Below are 20,592 nucleotides of genomic sequence, written 5' to 3'. Positions count from 1 at the left end.
TGCCTTAATCCAACCAATGGACCAAGGCGTTATATCCAATTTTAAGGCTTATTACTTGCGGCGAACATTAAAGTAGATATTTCACAAAATAGACAGAGAAGAATAGCAAACAATAAGAGAATTTTGGAAAAACTATAATATCATGAATGCTGTAAAAAACATAAACCTTTCTTGGAATGAGATAACAGAAAGATCTTTGAAAGGAGTAAGGAAGAACATTTGGCCAGATTTAAGTAAGAGCGAACACATTGGACACTCTGTCGATAAGAATGAAATAATGGAAGAAATAGTGGAATTAACAAAACAAGCCGGTTTAGATGAGGTAAATGTGGAAGACGCCGAAGAAATAGTGCAAAAAACAGCAGCTAGTCTTGCTAATGATGAGCTCAAGGAATTAACTGAACGAGAAGAAAACAAAGAAATTGAAAGTAGTGATTTCGAAGAAGAGCAAAAAGAACTTTCAATGGTGTTTATAAAGAGGAATTTGACCATTATAACTGAAATTATGAACCGATTTGTTGAAAATGATCCAAATTTTGACAGGAGTTCAAAAGCTAGATGTTTTATCAACTTATCAACAACTTCTAACAGAACACAAAAGGAAAACACAAACTGCATTAGATGCCCTCTTAACAAAAAGGCAGAAAATTGGAAACACAAAATACACTGAATGATCTGAGTGACTTAGAATTTTATTTGTTTTTATAGGTACAAATATTCGTTTATATTGTTTTTATTTTTGTAGGAAATAGATGTTTGGTTTTATTTTTATTGAAAAAAACATAATTAATAAATTTAATACCTAACCAATTTTCTATCCATCTTCCCCTAACCCCATTATTTACATGTTAAGATAGCCTCGTTTAGCGCTGTTTCGCATTACGCTCTACTTTGATGGAACGTAACCTACGTGTTAAACGAGGTCTTACTGTATGTATGATTACTCGAATGAGTTTGTGGGGGTCTAAAAAAATCTCTTTAAAATTTCTACAAAAAATTCTTTTAAAGAATATTACTTTGCAAAAATTTTCCTTGTTAAAAAACATGTCAATATTCGACTTTATTAGTTGGAATTCCTTAAGTTTTCGAGTGGCATCTTAAATTTTATTTAATGAAGAATCACTATTTTAAGATAAAATTAAGGTATTTTAAGATTTCAATTAATTATAGTACTTAAGCCAGCTTATTCAAGAGTGTGAAATCAAATGAATTTTTTTCTTACATAAATTTTATTTTCCAAAAATGTTTTAAAACAGAAGTTATTGTGCTAAAAAAATTAGGGAAATTTTGATCCATAAAGAAACATCTATTACTATTTGAAGAATGATTAATAAATTCAGTAGTTGAAAGAAATTAAAATTGAAAATCTCTTTTAGTGATCATTGATTTTATTCTTCTATTTACATTTTTATCTATATTAAGGTTATCATGAATTGTTTTAAAATATTTTTCATTTAACTAAGACATTTTTTTTTGTAATGTAGCTTATAAAACAGTCTCTGGAGTTAATGGACCTCTTGTTATATTAGATGATGTCAAGGTAGGCTCTTTGATTTGTATATCTACACTAAGTTTTTCTTCTTTTTTTCTAAAAAAACTTTTATACTATTATACATTAAAACTATTATACATTATTTTCTATTATACATTAAGTTTCTTAGATTGATTTTTAATTAGTTCAAATATTTTTTTTTATATTTTCAATAAAATAGTTACAATTTTATATTCCCATAAAATATCTTATGACTTTTTTTTCTATTGATTGACAAGTTGATTTTTTTCTATTCACGATTGCAATGCTCAAATCCTCCATCTCAGAAGACCAGCTCCATGTCTTGACCCTTCCTACTTTCCTCTCCTCCTTATCTTAGTTGTATACAAGGGTGCTGGCAGAATAATATAAAAGAGGGTGCAAACCTCTAACAAACAACCCCCCCCCCCCCCCCGAAAAAAATTTAAAATATTCTGTTATAACATTTTATTTTGTTATTATATATACTTTCATCTGTTAATTTTTTTCAAAATACATTTCTTCATTGTTAACAAGATATTTAAAAAAAAGTACAATTTTCTTGAACTTGCAAATTTTGCCACGAGAAACTGTATTGATAGCGCTGGCATAGCTACTGACTTTGAAACACAAATAATTACAAACAGTAGTTTCGTATACTAACGTGTTTGTGCACGCTTAACATTGGTATATATTGTGTTGATGAGCTTTTACAGTTGTGAGAAGTCAGTATGTGTTATACACCATTGTTAAACTAAATAACTAATAGAAAATATAATACAGTACAGAACCTGTTTTAAATCAACCTGCTGCCCACGGTAGCTTCGAAAATAATGAATTTTTTTTTCTAAAAAATAAAAAAAATATTGAATTGCAAATTTGAGTCATCACTTTTTAATGCGCTCAATTTGCACAGATTCCATTGTAAATCTATTTTGTTTCTCAATCACCTTTTCAACAGTTATTGCTACGAAATTCTGCATGATTTTAAAGAATCCAATTTTTAATATGATACTATGATGCATGAATTTCGAATTTTAGTAATCACTTTTTATATACATACACATATATTTGCTAAATCAATTATTGATAAGAGGAAAAATTATGTGAAAGGGAAAATTAATAGAAAGAGTATGTTTTTTTTTAACAAAAAATTCTTTTTCTGCATTAATTCTAGCATTTAAGAGATTTAATGTTCTGCAAATATACAATTTTTTTTTATATAAAAATTTAGTTCTAGAACACTTACGTTTATTTAGAAATTATCATATTTGCCACCAACTTGACTAAATGGATCATGGTATATTACAATGAAGTCATTTAATAAAATTTTCGTCATATTATTTAAAAAATTTTGTTCTTATTTAGGCAACTGTTTTCATAATTTTCGGCTACTATTTTCATTCTTTAGGCTACTAAAAGCAACAATTTTGTTCATTTTTTTCTGTGGCAACCCTGAAGGATATTTTCCTTTTTCTCAATATTTTTTCTATTTAATTGTCAAACACATTTTTCAAAATTGCCACAACACTTTCTTTTAGAACTATGGTCAATATTGTTTTCAGTTCCATATAGTTTTCTAACTTATAAGAATTCAATCTATATGAAAATCAAGACAGAAACTAAAGTACTTCCTTCTTCTATGACTCTTCGTCTCCATACACTGATGGTGAAAGCATGCCAAATGTTGCCATAGGTAGAGAGTTCTGCTCTACACCAACTGTAGCGGTGGCCCCCATCCCCTCCAAGCTCTTTGGTGCATTCTTGGGCAAATTCTAAATTCCCCCCCAAAACTGTTCGTTTATTTAGTGTAAAAATTCCCCCCCCCCTCAAGCTTCAAGCTTAAGTAAGAAGGTGGGCTCGTGCGCCCACCTTCCCCCCTGGTGGGGGCCCCGGACCTGTAGCCCTTTTTGTTCGCCAATAAATCAAAGTGATTTTTGTCTCTCATATTTCCACTTTAGGGGTCAGAGCTTCCTTGATATTTGTCTTCTTTTTTTGGTAAAAAGTATTTAATTCTGAATTTTAGCTTTTTGTCCTTATATGCCTGTTTTTTTTTTATTTGTTTTTTTTTTAAAGTTTATATTTCCCTATTTATAATTATTAGTGCAAGAGGGATAAAAAGGATTGTTTCAATATTCATTATGGCTTTATAAAGTTTTTAATTGTTTATGTGCGGAAATATATATGAGCAATATATTTTATGCAATTATAAAATATATTTATTTATTCAATTTATTTTGTTAATTTATGTTACTAAATTGTTTTTTTTTTTTTTTTTAAATCTGGATTTCTCTAATTTTCTATTATTGCAGTCCAAGTTTCAAAGCTGCTTGTTCTCTATCTAAAAGGAATCTGTTGTGATAAAAAAAAAATTTACAATTATTAACTAGTGTAAAATTATTAATGTTTTAAAGTGTCTTTTTTTTATAAAAAATTAATTAATTAATTAAATTTTTTTGCAAAGGAAAAAAGACAATTGTCACAAAGTTAGAAACAAAAAGTTTTTTCTTTTTTTTTCTCAAAAATATTTTAACTGTAAGTGTCTTATGTTTGTTAGGGTAAAAGTTGACTTATTGAATGAAGAAAATAAATATTATAAAGTTTTATAATATGAAAAGAAAAAAATACTTTGTTAACTTCTTATGCATAATTTGGCAGAAATAATGCACAAATGTTCTTCCTTTCAATTTTATTACAGGTAGGAATATTTAGTATTTTTTATTTGATTGAACCTTTCAAACTTTTTTATTTAACTTACTAAAAATTGTTTTATTTCTTACAATTAATACTTATTAACCCTGTAGTGATATTTGTGGAGAGAATTGTGTAATGAGGTTTTAATAATTATTTTTTTCAGTTTCCAAAGTTTGCAGAAATTGTTCAGCTGGTTCTGGCTGATGGTACTGCTAGAACAGGACAAGTTCTTGAAGTTAGTGGGAAAAAAGCTGTAGTACAGGTGAAGATTTTTTTTTATTATAACTGTAACAAGTAAGGCATGATTTTTTTTTATGTATATTTAAAGTATTATTATCCTAAAAAAAGGATAATAGAATTTTTTTAGGGAAAAGAAAAGGGGAAGAAATACAATAAATATAAAAAAATCTGAGAGGTAGAAAGAAGTTTTGAAATGTTTTATATTATTGTTGGTTTGGCTCCAGAATAATTAAAGCCGAATTAATGACAATAGAATTTGTTTAAAATATATATATATATATATATATAGCATAATAAATAAATACACAAAGGACAAAAAGAGAAAAAAATGCAAATCCGTGGCTTAAAATTATGTACAAAACAGGCAATTCATGTTTCTTTCTCTCTCTCTTTTCTATTTTATTTTTTTTTCCTTAAATAAAAGTTAATTTTCTAAAATTATTAATTGTCAACTTCTCTAAATTATCCAGTATAATATTACCTTGCCCATATCCGTTTTCGGGCCCGTCCTGGGTAATTAACAAATCAAATGCATTTCAGTACAGTACTGCAGTAAGAACATAGAATAAAATAAAACCTCTCAATTTGCACTTCTGTTTTCATATTTTGTAATCTGGCAATCTTGTTACAAAATTATTTTAAATTATTCTTGAAAAATGTCCCGTTTCATCATAGAAAAAAAAAATGGGTGAGAATTTCTCACCCTTTCTCAAAAACAGGGTGAGATTTCAAAAAGTTAAGTGAGAGTTCTAAAAACTAAAAAAACACAAAAACTCATGAAAAAAAATCATTTCTTTAATTATTAATACATTTTTAACATCTTCTGTTTTTTAAATTTTTGGTGCATCATCATAGAAGATTTTGCCTTTACAAGGTATTTGTCCACCTTACATTATTAGTACATAAAAAATTTGAATGTCTTACATGATGAAACCTTACCTACTGTAAACACGTGGCGTGGTTGCAGAGAAATATGTTCTGAAAGGGGTTCCGTGGTTGTGTTCTGTTGTTCGAAAAGGTTCTGAACATTACTGGTAAATAGGGAAGCTAGATAACGGGGCAGATGTTGAAAATAATGGAAGATCCAGGAAGAAAAGTGAAACGAATTTTATTCTAAATGGCGTAATTCGAAGCTTTTTCCAAAATGCAAGAAATTCGCAAGTTTTGAAATTGATTTATCGAATTTCTCGCGGTAATCATTTTTTAATGCGAGGAAAGAAAATAATATGCGAGATTGTCGCGTTCTCGCTCTGTATTGAAAACACTGCATTCATGTAAATTGATTTGAATTCGCTACTTGCGTTATAGATTTTGTTTTATTTTGTTTTTTCTTTGCATTTTATTTTCTGTTTTTATGTGATATTTATGCTTAATGTGTTCGATTTTATTTGTTGTATATTTTTCTGCTCCTCACACTATTATATTGATATATTTTGCTTTGGTTATATTGATACAATATTAGAAAGCACTCCTTTCTGGGGAGCAATATACCTATGAAACAGCTGCTCCAGTGATATCAAGAACAAGAATGACTATCTCTAACTAGCTTACAAATGACTCAATTTAAGCTTAGACATGCATGAGCGCCACTCTTCACTCCAGAGAACTGAATTCAGTCTTGAGGAAAAAATCGGTGGACTAAATCCCATCTATTAATATTTCTTCTCCAATTGTTTTTCAAATTAAATTTTCTTTTATTTCCTTAAAAATGTGAGATATTTTCTTTTAAAATTAAAAAAAAAATGGAAATGCTATTTAATAATGGAAATAATGGAAATGCTATTTATTTTATATTTATTGTAAATGATAAAATAATGTCATACCACAATGAAAGAATAGGATTGTACTTTAGCATTTGCTTGTGTAAACAAAATTTGTACTATTTTCCAGCGTATATCTGATTTTTTTACACTTTTCTTCTACTTTTTTAAATGCTGGCCAAAGTCAAATTATGATATTTTTTTTTAGAAAGAAAAGAAATTTATAGAGCTGACAAAAAATAAATTATAAATATATATTATAGAATATATATTTTAATATGAAATAGAGAAATGAGTGGCATTCAGAAAAAGTTAGTGGTTTATATCAGTGATTTCACTTGGTGATTAGTGTAAAAAAGATCAACAAGGTTAGCTGCTTTTTATTTTGTTTGCTGTTAAAAATAACTTAGTAAAATAGAGAAAAATATTGTTTATTATTTTTTTTAGAAAGACAAATTATTGATTTGATATACAAGCAGGGTGCATAGTGTTTTTAGAAAGTGCTAAATGATAAATGTCCACATATTCAGTATTTGACCATTTATGGTCAACATTAAAGTGCATTTGAAATTCTAAATTATTAATAAATAATTTCAATTTTCAAGTTATTTAATGTACCAAGAAAAGTGATTGTTCAATTTTATCTCTTGTAGGTATTTGAAGGAACTTCAGGAATTGACGCTAAGCATACATTATGTGAATTTACTGGTGATATTTTACGAACTCCTGTATCGGAAGATATGTTAGGTATGTACTCAATCTTGACCCTGATTGTCAATGGATTATTAAGTTATGGATTATTAATTTAAAAATAAGTTCAAAAATGTTAAGTATATACCAAATACTTTTGATTCATAACAAATCTTTTGCTGCCGCATAATTATTTTAGCAGTTTTACTTAATAGAAAAAGTTATAAAAAGTATATCCAGGGGTTTGTCCAATCCGAATTTACTACCGTTTAGCGGTACCTTCTCAAATTCAACTTTAGGAAAAATGGTAGTTTCACAAATTCAACTTTAGGAAAAACGGTAGTTTCACAAAATACTTTTTCTTAAAATTTTATTTTTGTATCCCTTATGAAACGATAAATCCATATTTTTGTGTTGATTTTTTAATATAATTTTTAACAAATTATGTCTAAAGTTTCACAAAATAGGTACCTCTCAGAAAAACCTAGACAGACCCCTGATATCATCCTTTTTATTTTGTATATTTAAAGTTTGATTACTCATGTCCTATTCGACCGATTTCATTCAAGCTTTGAGTTTTGCTTTATAAAATTATATTCTTTAAAGCGACTTCATATTATTCCAAATTTTTCCATTATTATAAGGTAAAATAATAGTAAATAATTATTCAAAAAATTTTAGCAATGGAAATATCTTTGGATAAACAAATTTCATATTTGAGTGCAAACATTTTTCAATTCACTTAAAAGTTTTGGAGGTATGGCAAATATACAGAAGAAGTCAAAATGACAAACTCTTTTAAGATTAACAAAGAAGAGGAATAAAAAGAACAATAAGAGCTGCTTGTTCATTGCCATGAATATCACAGTGTTCTGGAATCCATTGGAGTGTGATTTGTCATCCATCGTTCCTCAACTTCTCCAGAAGAACTAAACAATCTAGGATTTGCTAAAATTAACATTAAGGTGTCCATATTTTCAACCGCTCTTCTGTCTAACCCAGTGTTTCCCAACCTTTTTTGTGCCGTGCCCCACTTAAACCTTTCTAAAATTCTTATGCCCCCCTATGTGACATACACATAATTTTTAATATTAAAAAATTGAATTGTTCACATAAGAAACTTAAATGATAGGTTTCAGTGAGAAATCACTTGAAAATTGTTGACGAAACACAGTAAGTAAAATTTCGACTTATAATGAAAAACTAAAATTCAAATTCGAAATAATTTTCATAAAGATTTTTCTATAATAATTTAATATTTTAATTTAGAGAGATGCGCTTGCTGCACAGAGATTTTATGTTAGTTTCCAATTTGGTTAGCTTCAGCCTCAAGTCTCCCCACTGTGTTATATCCAGGCGATTTCCTTTTTTTTTTACCAGTAAATCATTTACAGCACTAAATCCACATTCAGTTAAATATGAAGATGGAAACGGTAACAATAGTTTTTTTGCATATTTGGTTGAATTTGGGTATTTGATTTCTGTTTCCTCACAAAGCCATGCCATCACTCCTTTTATATAAAATAAAGTTCTAACTGACTTATCATTTTGCATTTCTGAGAGTTCTTCTTGATACTGCATATTTCATATAACAGGCAAATGCACTAACATTGGCTGCATCATCCGTGTTGAAAAATCTATTTGTTTTAAATCAGAAAATCTTTCTTCTAAATCAGCCGATAGAATTTTCAGATGATCGACAATAACAAGTAAAAGCGGCATCATTTAATTTAATTTTTTGGGGACAATTAAACTGATCCAAGTTTTTGTTTTCAGACTTAATTCAATAAGGGTAATGAAACCAAATATCTTCGTTTTTGTATCAACAAGAGTTTTATTTGTTCCTTGAAGTTGCTTTTTAATATATTTAGTTTTTCAAAGATATCGTCTAAATAACTTACAAATGCTTTACCCTCGACTGTTAACAGATACTTCATATCAGGTTTGTCGCTTAAAAAATCACTAAGAGTATCAAGCAGTTCCATGAATTTTTTCAAGCAGTTCCCTTTAGAGAGTCATCTTACTTCAGAGTGAAGTGAAAGTCTCACATGGTCTGCATTTTGTTCTTTACAAAACAGCTTGAAGAGGAGCTCACATTTGGCATTAGATTTAATAGCATCGATACACTTTATTACTGAATGTAAGTACTTCATTTAGAGCAGGCGAGATGTTTTTAACTACCAAGTTTCTCCCTATGCAATAACACAATGCACAAGAATCATTTCTGGATTCTCATCTTTCATCAATTTTAAGTAGCAATTTTTCTTGCCCATCATATTAGGAGCACCATCTGCATCACAAGATGTTATATTTTTCATTAGTATATTATTGACATCTAAGTAGTTTTTTTTTTTAGCTCATTATATAATATCTTTGGAGGTAGTGATGCTTTCTAATCTTTTACATATCAACATTTCTTCAGCAAAATGCCCTTTATCAATATATTTTACGTAAGTTATCAATACTGCCACACTGTCTATCAAAGTTTATTCATCCATTTTCACTGAGAATTTTCTTGTTTTTAGCTTGTCAACAAGTTGTTTTTCAATATCTTCACTCATTTCGTCTATTCTTCTGCTAACAGTATTGTTATTGAGTGGCATAGCTTTTACATCTTTTTCAAGAACCGTTTTAAGAAATGCTGATATTGACGGTTTTATTTAATTCTCTCCTATAGTATGATTTCTTCCAAATTTAGCGATGAATAAAGAAATTTCATAACTAGCCTCAAGAATACAATTATGGGTTGAAGTGTGAGAAGTAAATAAAGACTGTTGCATTGCAGGCATAAAAGACATACTATGGTATCTATCACTGAATGTTATGACGGGCCATTCAGATGCGGGCATTGTTTAGCGAAATTTTAAAGCGTCAAGGGGTCTATGCTGCATATGCCGCAAGGGAGGTTAGTTAATTTGACGCCGCCAAAAACCCAGTTGATATTTTGGTCTCATCAAACGAATTTATAATATTCATTGACCGCAATTATTTAAGAATTTGCTTTTTTTCTTACAATGTTGGCACCGAAATCTAGCATTGTATTTAAATGGCCCGGAGCAAATAGGTAAAACTCTTGTCGAGTCCATTTTCGAATTGCCCCCCTTAACAATCAAATTGCCCCTCAGTGGGGCGTGGGCCCCACATTGGGAAACACTGGTCTAACCCATTGAGACCACTAATTAATTTGCATTCTTGAGATCAACCATCTAAACCATTAAGATTGAGTACTAGGGTGTGGAAATCTATTCACTAGATCAAAGGTTATACAGTATGTTTCTTTTAATTTTTTCCTTTTCACTAAATATATTTTATCAGTCTCACAAACCTTAGATTATGCCTCAAAACAGACAACAATCAGAGAAAACTTTTCTTAGCAGTTTTCTATTGTACTCATCAAATTTTAAAAAAAATAATAATTTGGCAATTTAATTTTATATTAAGCCCTCAAAACAGAATTGTATTCTGCCATAAAAAAAATTAAATGAGTCCGCTATGAACAATTTTGATGAAATTTTTCAGCTGTCCACTATAATCATATAAAATAACATTACTACATGGAGATTCTGCTGAGAGCACTAAAAAAGTTCTCTTATATGACATAGTAGACCCTTAAAAAATAAAAAAAACGTTAGTCTCAGACTTGGATAATAAAGAGTTTGAAAAAAACTGGAGTCAAATTTTATTTTGTTTATCTTGTGTGTGTTCATCACAGTTTGACAGATATTCATAAATCTAGGTTTTAGCAGTTGTAACTTAATTTTTATATTGTAATATAATTTAATTTTTATACCTTTGAAAGTAGTATTTTTTCCCTACAGAGGTGGATAGTATTATTTTTTTTTAATTTAATAATAATATTCTTTTCCTACAAAGTTTAGTATTAATTTATTTATTTGATAATAATATTTTTTTTTCTGCAAAGGTCGAGTATTCAATGGATCAGGGAAGCCCATTGATAGAGGACCTCCTGTTCTCGCAGAAGATTTTCTTGATATTCAAGGTAAACTTGTTGACTTCTGATTTATGTATTGTTATTTATGTTATGTATTGTTATTTATGTTATGTATGTTTTTCAAAAAAAAATATGAAATCAATATTTTAATTCTAGTTTAACTAAACGTAATAATTCCAAATGTATTTACCACATCATTTCTTAATAAATGTAAAATGAAAAGTAGCTATTAAAAAGTAAATTAATTTTCATAAATTTCTGAAAGAGCTAAAACAATTTACTGCAGCTTTTTTCAATACTTTATAAAAAGAAATATTGTTAAACCTAATTAAATGCATATTTACACTCTCTAAATAGAATTGAATTAGCGAATGCATATTATACTAAACATATAAATATACTACGACTAATCACGCATTGAATTCACGATTACAGAAAGAGCTTATTGATTTTTATAATGAATATTCAAATTAAATAATGTGATATGTTGGTTTTGAAATTAATATACAATTTAAAATGAATAGTCAACAATAATTCTAGAAAAAAAAGTTTTCTTCCGGATGTAATCCCTATCTTAGGTCAAACATATTTAAATTAGATTATTTATGCTTTCAAAAAAACTACTAATTTTTTTTTCAAGATTTGACACATCCATATTATCTATGTATTTAATAAGATACAGGTGTATACGTGTAATCATGGCTGCCAACTCTACTGGATTAGACCAGTTTCTCCTGGTCTTCTGGTTTAATTAAAATTCTCCTGGTTTTTGTACATTTTAGAAAATTTCCTAAAATTGAGTATGAATTACTGAAATTGAATTTTCGTACAGATTGTTGCTTGCTTGTTTGAATATTTAAATAAGTATTAATAATACTTAATCATGTGAGCCTCATTTATGAAAAACAGTTCAAATTTTTTTTTTTTTTTTTGTTAAAAAATGTTCTGTTTTTTTTTTATTCAGAACTCTCTTTTTAAATTAAAAAAATCTTTTCACAATCTTTAAAGAATTAAATGCCTATTAATATTTGAAGTTATGTTCAAGCATGTTTAATGTCAATCATAACTGGAAAATATTGCAGTTTTTCTATTTTGATGACTGAAAATCCCTAAAATTTTCTATGTGTAAAATATATAGTATATACATTATGCATCAATAATCATGAAATTTATATTTTGTAAAATCTACAGAATTTTTTCCTATCTGTGTTGGCAGCTATGTGTATTCTTTCTTTTTTTATTTAGGAATTATTTTTATATAGATTTATTTATTTATTATTTTTTTTTTATTTAAGATTTTTATGAACCACCAATTCATGAATCACACATTTTTAAAAACACCAAAGTAAGAAATAAAGCACATGCTCCTAATATTTTTTTTTCTTTTAAGTTATAGTCAATATGAAGTAATGTTTTTTAAGTAATGTAACAAAAGAGAAAAAAAGTTCTTTCTCTCAAACGTTTAAATTAAGATAATAATTTTTTTATTAGTTTTGGGACAGATTCAGATACATAGCAGTTTATATGCTGCAAAATATTTTGTAAAATAAAGCCAGGGGTCTGTCCAGGCCGAACTTACTACCCTTTCGCGGTACCTTCACAAATTCAATGTTAGGTAAAACGGTAGTTTCACAAATTCAACTTTAGGAAAAACGGTAGTTTCACAAAATTCTTTTTCTTAAAATTTTATTTTTGTATCCCTTAAGAAACGATAAGTCTATATTTTTACCATGTTCTTGTGTTGGTTTTTAAATATAATTTTTAAATTTTTCACAAATTATGTCTAAATTTTCACAAAATAGGTACTTTTCAGAAAAACCTAGACAGACCCCTGAAAGCATTAATTTCAGTGCTAAAATATAAATACTCAAATCCGAGAATTAAATGGCATTCACATGAGAAAAGCATACTTTTCTTTTCATTTTTTATACTTTTTGGAATTAAACTTAAAATATTTGAAGTTAAGTGATATTTATTTTCAAAATTGTATATATAATATTATATTTTCAATGTTTCTAGAAGTAATACTTAATTATAGGTACTATATTTCAATTAATCAATTAATTTATTTTTTTTACAAAAAATAATATGTATATGTGGAATAAAGGGGGTGAAGCGAGGGTTTTAAATAAAAGGAGATACGCTAAACTTAATAAAATATATTAACAAAATAAGCTACGTCTTCTGCTGGCGCTCTACTCGAGCTAGACATTCCAACTGATTCCATCTACATGGTGTACAAGTGAAGGAAATGTAAGTGTATTGTCCTTGAAATCACATGATAGAGATGGTTGCTTCCTAGATCGGATCTGTATTCCACACGGCCGTCCTGCTCCTCACCGACCGCGGTGACCTTTATCTCACTAGATGACATGTTTGATCCAAAGGACATTTTCTGAAATTACAGACGAAGAAAAAGAACAGTACAAAAGCAAATATTTCAAAACAATTGGCTATAAGAAACAAACAAAAATTAGTTTTTTTTTTTTCAGTCCATATGGTTCCTCAATTTCCCCAGATCTTCATATGGTCTGCAGCAGTAGAAGTTATATTAGAACCACCGACCGCGGTGACCTTTATCTCACTAGATGACATGTTTGATCCAAAGGACATTTTCTGAAATTACAGACGAAGAAAAAGAACAGTACAAAAGCAAATATTTCAAAACAATTGGCTATAAGAAACAAACAAAAATTAGTTTTTTTTTTTTCAGTCCATATGGTTCCTCAATTTCCCCAGATCTTCATATGGTCTGCAGCAGTAGAAGTTATATTAGAACCATCGTGAGTTCCAAGTTTTCTGACATTGTATCTATCGTTGTTGTTCACCTTAGTAACTTCATAAGGACCGTAGAATTTTGGTCTCAACTTGAGTCCTGTACCGAACTGCGTTCGTTGAATGGCAACGACATCACCCATCTCATACTTGTGAGCTTTCTTCCGCTTTTTGTCATATGTTCGCTTGTTTTCCTCTTGAATCTTATAAATGTTGGCTTTAGTGTTGTCACAAATTTCTTGTCTGTTACACATAATGGTGTTTGATCCAAAGGACATTTTCTGAAATTACAGACGAAGAAAAAGAACAGTACAAAAGCAAATATTTCAAAACAATTGGCTATAAGAAGCAAACAAAAATTAGTTTTTTTTTTTTTTCAGTCCATATGGTTCCTCAATTTCCCCAGATCTTCATATGGTCTGCAGCAGTAGAAGTTATATTAGAACCATCGTGAGTTCCAAGTTTTCTGACATTGTATCTATCGTTGTTGTTCACCTTAGTAACTTCATAAGGACCGTAGAATTTTGGTCTCAACTTGAGTCCTGTACCGAACTGCGTTCGTTGAATGGCAACGACATCACCCATCTCATACTTGTGAGCTTTCTTCCGCTTTTTGTCATATGTTCGCTTGTTTTCCTCTTGAATCTTATAAATGTTGGCTTTAGTGTTGTCACAAATTTCTTGTCTGTTACACATAATGGTGTTTTCATGTTCTTCCTTCAATATTTCCAAAAGCTTGTCATCTTGTTTTTGTTTCATTTTAATGCCAGTAAGTAATTCGAACGGTGTGTATTTGGTACTTCTAGATGAAGTAGAGTTTAATGTTATTTGTACTAATGGTACGTATTTATACCATTTCTCTGGCTCATTTATGGATAGTTTTGCTAAAATGGGAATGAGTGTCTCGTGAATCCTTTCAATCATTCCGTTTACTCGTGGGATTCCAGTTGTGATGGTAAGATGAGTAATGTCTTCATTTGCACAATAGTCACTAAATTCTTTTGAAGTAAATGCAGCACCTTTATCACTAATCAGTCTATTAGGATTTCCAAAATTTGTTTGTTGTTGGTTTAATTTCTGAATGGCATTGAATGATGATATAGATTTTACAGGATGGAGCCATAAAAATTTTGTAAATGCATCTACCACAGAAAAAATATGGTTGTAGTTTTTATTGGTGGAAGGCATTGGACCGATAAAGTCAATGTGATATGTGTCTAATGGAGTATCACCTTTTGGAATTGGGTTTAATAAACCCTCTGCTTTTCCCTTTTTCCTGTTTACTAGAATACACTTAACACAACTTTTAATTACATTTTCTACGCACTGTCTGATGTTTGGGGAAAAATATTTATCTTTAACAAGATTTTCTGTTTTGTTTACCCTATAATGACCTAATTCATGAGCATTTTTTATAATTTCTATTTGCATGATCTTAGGGACCACTAATAAATTTCTATCATTAACAATTTTGTAAAGAATATCATTTTTCACAAAGTAATTTTCAGTTTTACTACAGTTAATTAATTCCTTAATTGTTGATATAAATTCGTCATCTTTTTGGGCTGTTGAAATTTTAGGTGTTATTTCAGGGGTTTCAATAATCATTATTGGATAACGACTTAAGGCATCAACATGGCGCATGTGTGTCCCTGAACGATGAATTATTTCATATTCAAATTCTTCTGGAAATAATGCCCAACGAGCTATTTTAGAAGTAGTTTCTTTTTTCTCCATAGTTTTTTGTAATGCTGAACAATCGGTAACAATTTTGAATTTTTGTCCTAATAAATAAATGCGAAATTTTTGTAAAGCTGTTATGATAGCTAAGACTTCTAACTCGTAACTGGAATATTTTTCTTCCTGTACTGAGGTTTTCCGACTCATGTAATGATCTGGGTGGAGTTTTAAACTTAATAAAATATATTAACAAAATAAGCTACATCTTCTGCTAGCGCTCTACTCAAGCTAGACATTCCAACTTATTCCATCTACATGGTGTACAAGTGAAAGAAATGTAAGTGTATTGTCCTTGAAATCACGTGATAGAGATGGTTGCTTCGTAGATCGGATCTATATTCCACATATATTATAATATTATAGTATATTGTATACATGTATATATAATATATATATATAGAGTGAGTCAAAAATACTTTTTCTGGAAAAAAAACCATTTATATATTTCTAATAAAAATATTTCTGATACTAACTTAAGTGGAGAGGTATCGAGTCATTTAATAATTTTTGTGTTAATTCTGAAAAAGAAAAAAAAAACTGCAGTGAATATAATAAATATTTGTCTTCATTAGTTCTATATGCCTGAAGCTTATATGTCCATTTTCTGAAATATTATTGTTCAAATGCTGTTCTTTCTGTATGCTCTAAGCTGGAAAAGAGTAATAATTCTTTTATTACATTGAAAAACAAAGAAAATATACCCTTCAAAATCCCCCTTTCCGGGTTCAAGAATTCACTCTCTAAACTGGAAGAATGGCCTAAATTGAAGTATTTATAAAAAAAGTGGTATAGCCAAAGAATATGGCAAGACATGGTGCGTAGCGTTTTTAAAAAGTGCTTAAAGGTGCTTATTTTAGATTTTCATAATTTAAAAGGCCTTAAAGGTGCTTTTTCATTTGATGTTTTTAAAAAGTGCTTATTTTTTCCCTTTTCAAAAATGAGATTTTATTTCATTACCTTGTCGATTTTCTCTACGTATTATGCAAAAGCGTGCTTTTCACATTGTTCTATTCAAAGTTATCACAATTCATTTCGCCGTACCGTCAATTTATAGCATATGATAGCTCCAATCATTTTATATGTTTGATGAAATACTTGTGAGTCTACTGAGCTGGGTTCGGTTAGATTATTGCCTTCTCATGTGCAACTCTGCTGCATTTTGCAAGATATTCTCAATATCAGACATCATTTTCCACCTTCTGATATCATACCGAAAAATCTCTCAATCATTTTATAAAAGCTAATATATTCAAAAAAGGAGTTCTTCGTCAGAAACTAGTTATTTTATCATGATCATCTAAAGTCTTTGAAAATTATTTTGCATTTTGTTAATGTATATAGTGCTTAAAAATATTTTTTGAGTGAAAGTACTTAAAGAGTGCTTATTTTTGTTGAAAGATTTGGCTATGTACCCTGCAAGAGAAGTTGAAAACAAATAATTAAATCAAGATTTTATTAATTCAAATATTTTTTTTAAACTTTTGATTTTGAATCATAGATATAGGATCTCTTTATCGTAAATAATTAAAAAAAATAATGCACCTTTGCTACATAAAGCAAAAATCTGCTTCAAAAACAATTATATGGTGTCTCTAATTTATCTATTTTTATTTTGATATATGCTTCTATCTAATATGTTTTGTAATTCATTTGTAATGTATCTACCACTACAAAAAAACAATTCCGATTCACTAGTATATAAGACATGTTAACTTGATTCTATGTTGGGGTCCCTTTTCATAGACGAAGGTTGACATTGTCGATAACTCACTATCCCCACATTGGTGACCCGGACGTGATCTGAACACGCCTATCTTGACAGTAACACCCACTTTGATCTAAACACCCGTACTTCGGTGGATAGTATACATTGAACAGTTGATTTGCTACCTGTGCTGTTGCTACTTAGTCTCAATCACACACAACATGCACACTCGACTGCTAAAGGCAACACAGGAGCGACCACGACCGTGAACTTAATACAGCTTTCCCGGGTTCTCGCAAAGCAGCAATGAATCAACTAGTGGTATCCGTTAATCAAATTCTATCACAGCTATAATTCTGGTGGGGGAGTACTGTAGTGCATCTACCACTACAAAAATACAATTCCAATTCACTAGTATATAGAACATAGTAACTCAATCATAGAAAATTCTTCCAATTTTTATTAGAAAAGTTGAAATTCATTAATTAGAGACACAATTTATTAAATAAATAATATTTGATTGAAATAAATAATATTTGATTTAAATAATAAATAATTGATTTATTAAATAATAAATATTTGATTAAATTTCCTTTCTTTTTAGATCTCTTAACTCTGTTGCTTGTACATTAAAATTGACTTGATCATACACTTTTTTTTTTACATCACATGGCATAAAAAAAATCTCTCAGATAACTTTCAGCTATATATTAGTGATATATTGATTTGTTTATTTTTCTTTAGGTCAGCCTATAAACCCCTGGTGTCGTATTTATCCTGAGGAAATGATACAAACGGGTATATCGACAATCGATGTAATGAACAGTATTGCTAGAGGCCAAAAAATTCCCATATTCTCTGCTGCTGGCTTACCTCATAATGAAGTATTGACTCTTTTACATACTTTAAAAGCTTTTTAAATAAATAGAAGTAGAAATGTTATATTGAGCAAAATTTTAATGTTTCATTATTTATTTTTGTAAGACAATGTAGGTTTTGCATTTGTTGCTTTTGAGTTAAAAACTATATTCAGACGGACAACTGTTTCACGAATCCGTGGAATTTCTTTCTTTTTTTAATTCAAAACTTAATTTATGATTCTGAAATAGCACAAATTTGATTTGTTAAAATTGGGAACCATCTACTAATTGTATAAAAGTAGTCAAAGTATCTTATATTGATTCAAAACAATTTGTTTTAGAATTTTCAGGACTTGTAAATGATATAAACTCGCTTAAATAATTTTTAGTATCAAGAAATTTTGTTTGGAAGAATTCAGGGATCATATCCTTATTTGCTATTTTTTGGATAGGAAATCAAATCTTGTATTATGGAGATTAATTTTTCCATAAATATGATATTAAATAATTATTCCGATATAATTATTCTGATTTTAGAAAATAAATATTCTGATTTTAAAAATGCGTTAATTTAAATTTTATAAATAGAATATTGATGGGTGGCAATTGACTATTTTAACCGTGTCATGTCCCATATTTTTGTGTAGAAAATATTAAATAATGTGTAAAATTGAAATTTCAACCTATGTCCAGGGAGTGCTTAACTAATTTCACTCATCAATTCCAAAGGCTGTAATGGTTTCTTACAACTGAAATGTATCTGTGAATGACCAAAATGGGTAGTTGTGAATGTTGACATAGTCCGAAATATATACTCGTTCAGTGCCACTACACACTGATGTTTCTCCTAATCGATCTTTCAAGAGATATCAAATAAATATAATATCAACGAATAAATTACTATCATATAACTAATATTTCGGACATTCCTAGGTGAAGGATTTCAGTCATTCATGGTAACACTACAAAAATCATTTCTCTCCACCTCCTTCCTCTAGTGTGCCCCAAGTATTCTTTGAAATAATTTCTTACAGTTATCTGAAATATTTGCAACGGACGTGAGAAATTTTGCCATGAATTGTGTGTTAAACATTTTTCTCTAAAAGCTGATTTAAGGTTAACAGAAGTAATCATTGTTGTCATAAATATTTGAATAAGATTAAATGTTTCTTTCAGATTGCTGCACAGATATGTCGTCAAAGTGGTTTAGTTAAAAACAGAGATGTAATGGATCAAGAGCATGACAACTTTGCCATCGTGTTTGCTGCTATGGGTGTAAGTTTATTTCACAACTCATTTATTATTAATAGGGTAATTGTTACAATTTGGAAAGTAAAATATAATCTGTGCAACAGAATGAAAAATATTAAATGAGAACTATTTTTACTTGTTAACAATAACCTTATATTTGATATCCTGTTGTTCATAAGGGATTAAAAAAAGTAAATAATCAGTACTAAATAACTCTTAGGTCATGCATTAAAGACATGGTGCTTAGTGTTTTTAAAAGTGCTTATTTTTAATTTTTGTCTTTTAGAAGCCCTTAAAGTTGTTTTTTTTTTATTGGGTGTTTTTAAAAAGTGCCTAATTTTCATATACGCGTTTTTTTTTTTGTTTTTTTTTTTTACTATGTCGAATTTCACCATGTATTATGCTTTTCACATTGTTCTATTCAACGTTTTCACAATTCATTCAACCACAATCTTTTTTGGCGTACCATTGTTCCTTGATAGCGCCAGTTATGTTACTTGAAGTACGCATGTGTGGTTAATGAGCTTGATTCGGTGAAATTTTTTCGCTCTCGTGTGCAACTCTGCTGTTTTTGCAAGATATTTGCCATTTCAGGCTTCATTTTCCGCCTTCTGAAATCAAACCCAAAAGTCTCAATCATTTTATGGTAGTTATTTTATCATAATCATTTATCATTGAAAATTATTTTGCATTTTGTTACTATATGTAGTGCTTAAAAATATTTTTTGAGTGCTTATAAAGTACTTTAAAGGTGCTTATTTTTTGAGGAGAGATTTGGCTATGCACCCTATATATAGATTTAGAAAATAAAGTATAATGTCTGCAACAGTATGAAAAATATTTAATGAGAAGTATTTTTACTTGTTAACACTATATAACAATAACCTTATATCTGAAATCCTGTTGTTCATGATGAAATAAAAGTAAATAATTTAGCACTAAATACTCTTAGATCATGCATAAAAGAGAAAGACACATTTAATAAAGGTTAAAATAATTCCATTTTTTTTATATTGCCTTTACATAATAAATTATGCAAAACACATTTTTTGTAGGGTCAAACTTAATCATGACTCGAGAGCGACTCATGATAGTAAAAAATTACCACAATCAAGTCATTTTTCTGTACTCTTTCCACAGTATTGATACAATTTTAATAGATGCCAACAACCGATTAAAACTGCACCCATAACATTAACACTAATGAACATGATAGGCGTCAATAATAATGTGGCGACTTTTTACCTTTTTCTTAAGCGAACTAAAAAAAAGTGATAAAAATCCATGTTTTTAACAATTTTCTCTGCAGTATTTATCTGAAGATAGTTATTTTATGATGATCATGTAAATTTTATTGTTTTTATGTTTATAAATTAAGAATTTTGAAAGCTAGAAAAAAATTTTTATTGCTGCGC

The 20,592-nt window shown here is 29.0% G+C and overlaps 1 protein-coding gene across 1 annotated transcript in view; it reads left to right on the top strand.

The window, feature by feature from the left end:
• Positions 1-20,592, top strand: part of Vha55 (V-type proton ATPase subunit Vha55) — a 53,472-nt gene that overhangs the window by 3,655 nt on the left and 29,225 nt on the right. The window contains exons 2-7 of the mRNA XM_043047554.3: positions 1,485-1,540; positions 4,368-4,466; positions 6,858-6,951; positions 10,817-10,894; positions 17,811-17,950; positions 19,103-19,201. Coding sequence (XP_042903488.1) covers positions 1,485-1,540; positions 4,368-4,466; positions 6,858-6,951; positions 10,817-10,894; positions 17,811-17,950; positions 19,103-19,201 — 566 coding nt within the window. The remainder of the gene's footprint in view (positions 1-1,484; positions 1,541-4,367; positions 4,467-6,857; positions 6,952-10,816; positions 10,895-17,810; positions 17,951-19,102; positions 19,202-20,592) is intronic.

The sequence above is a fragment of the Parasteatoda tepidariorum genome, chromosome 2 (genome assembly GCF_982258835.1).
Source record: "Parasteatoda tepidariorum strain Cologne lab strain chromosome 2, Ptep-v5.0, whole genome shotgun sequence".
NCBI classification, from domain to species: domain Eukaryota; kingdom Metazoa; phylum Arthropoda; class Arachnida; order Araneae; family Theridiidae; genus Parasteatoda; species Parasteatoda tepidariorum.
This window is presented reverse-complemented; position numbering and strand designations above follow the sequence as displayed.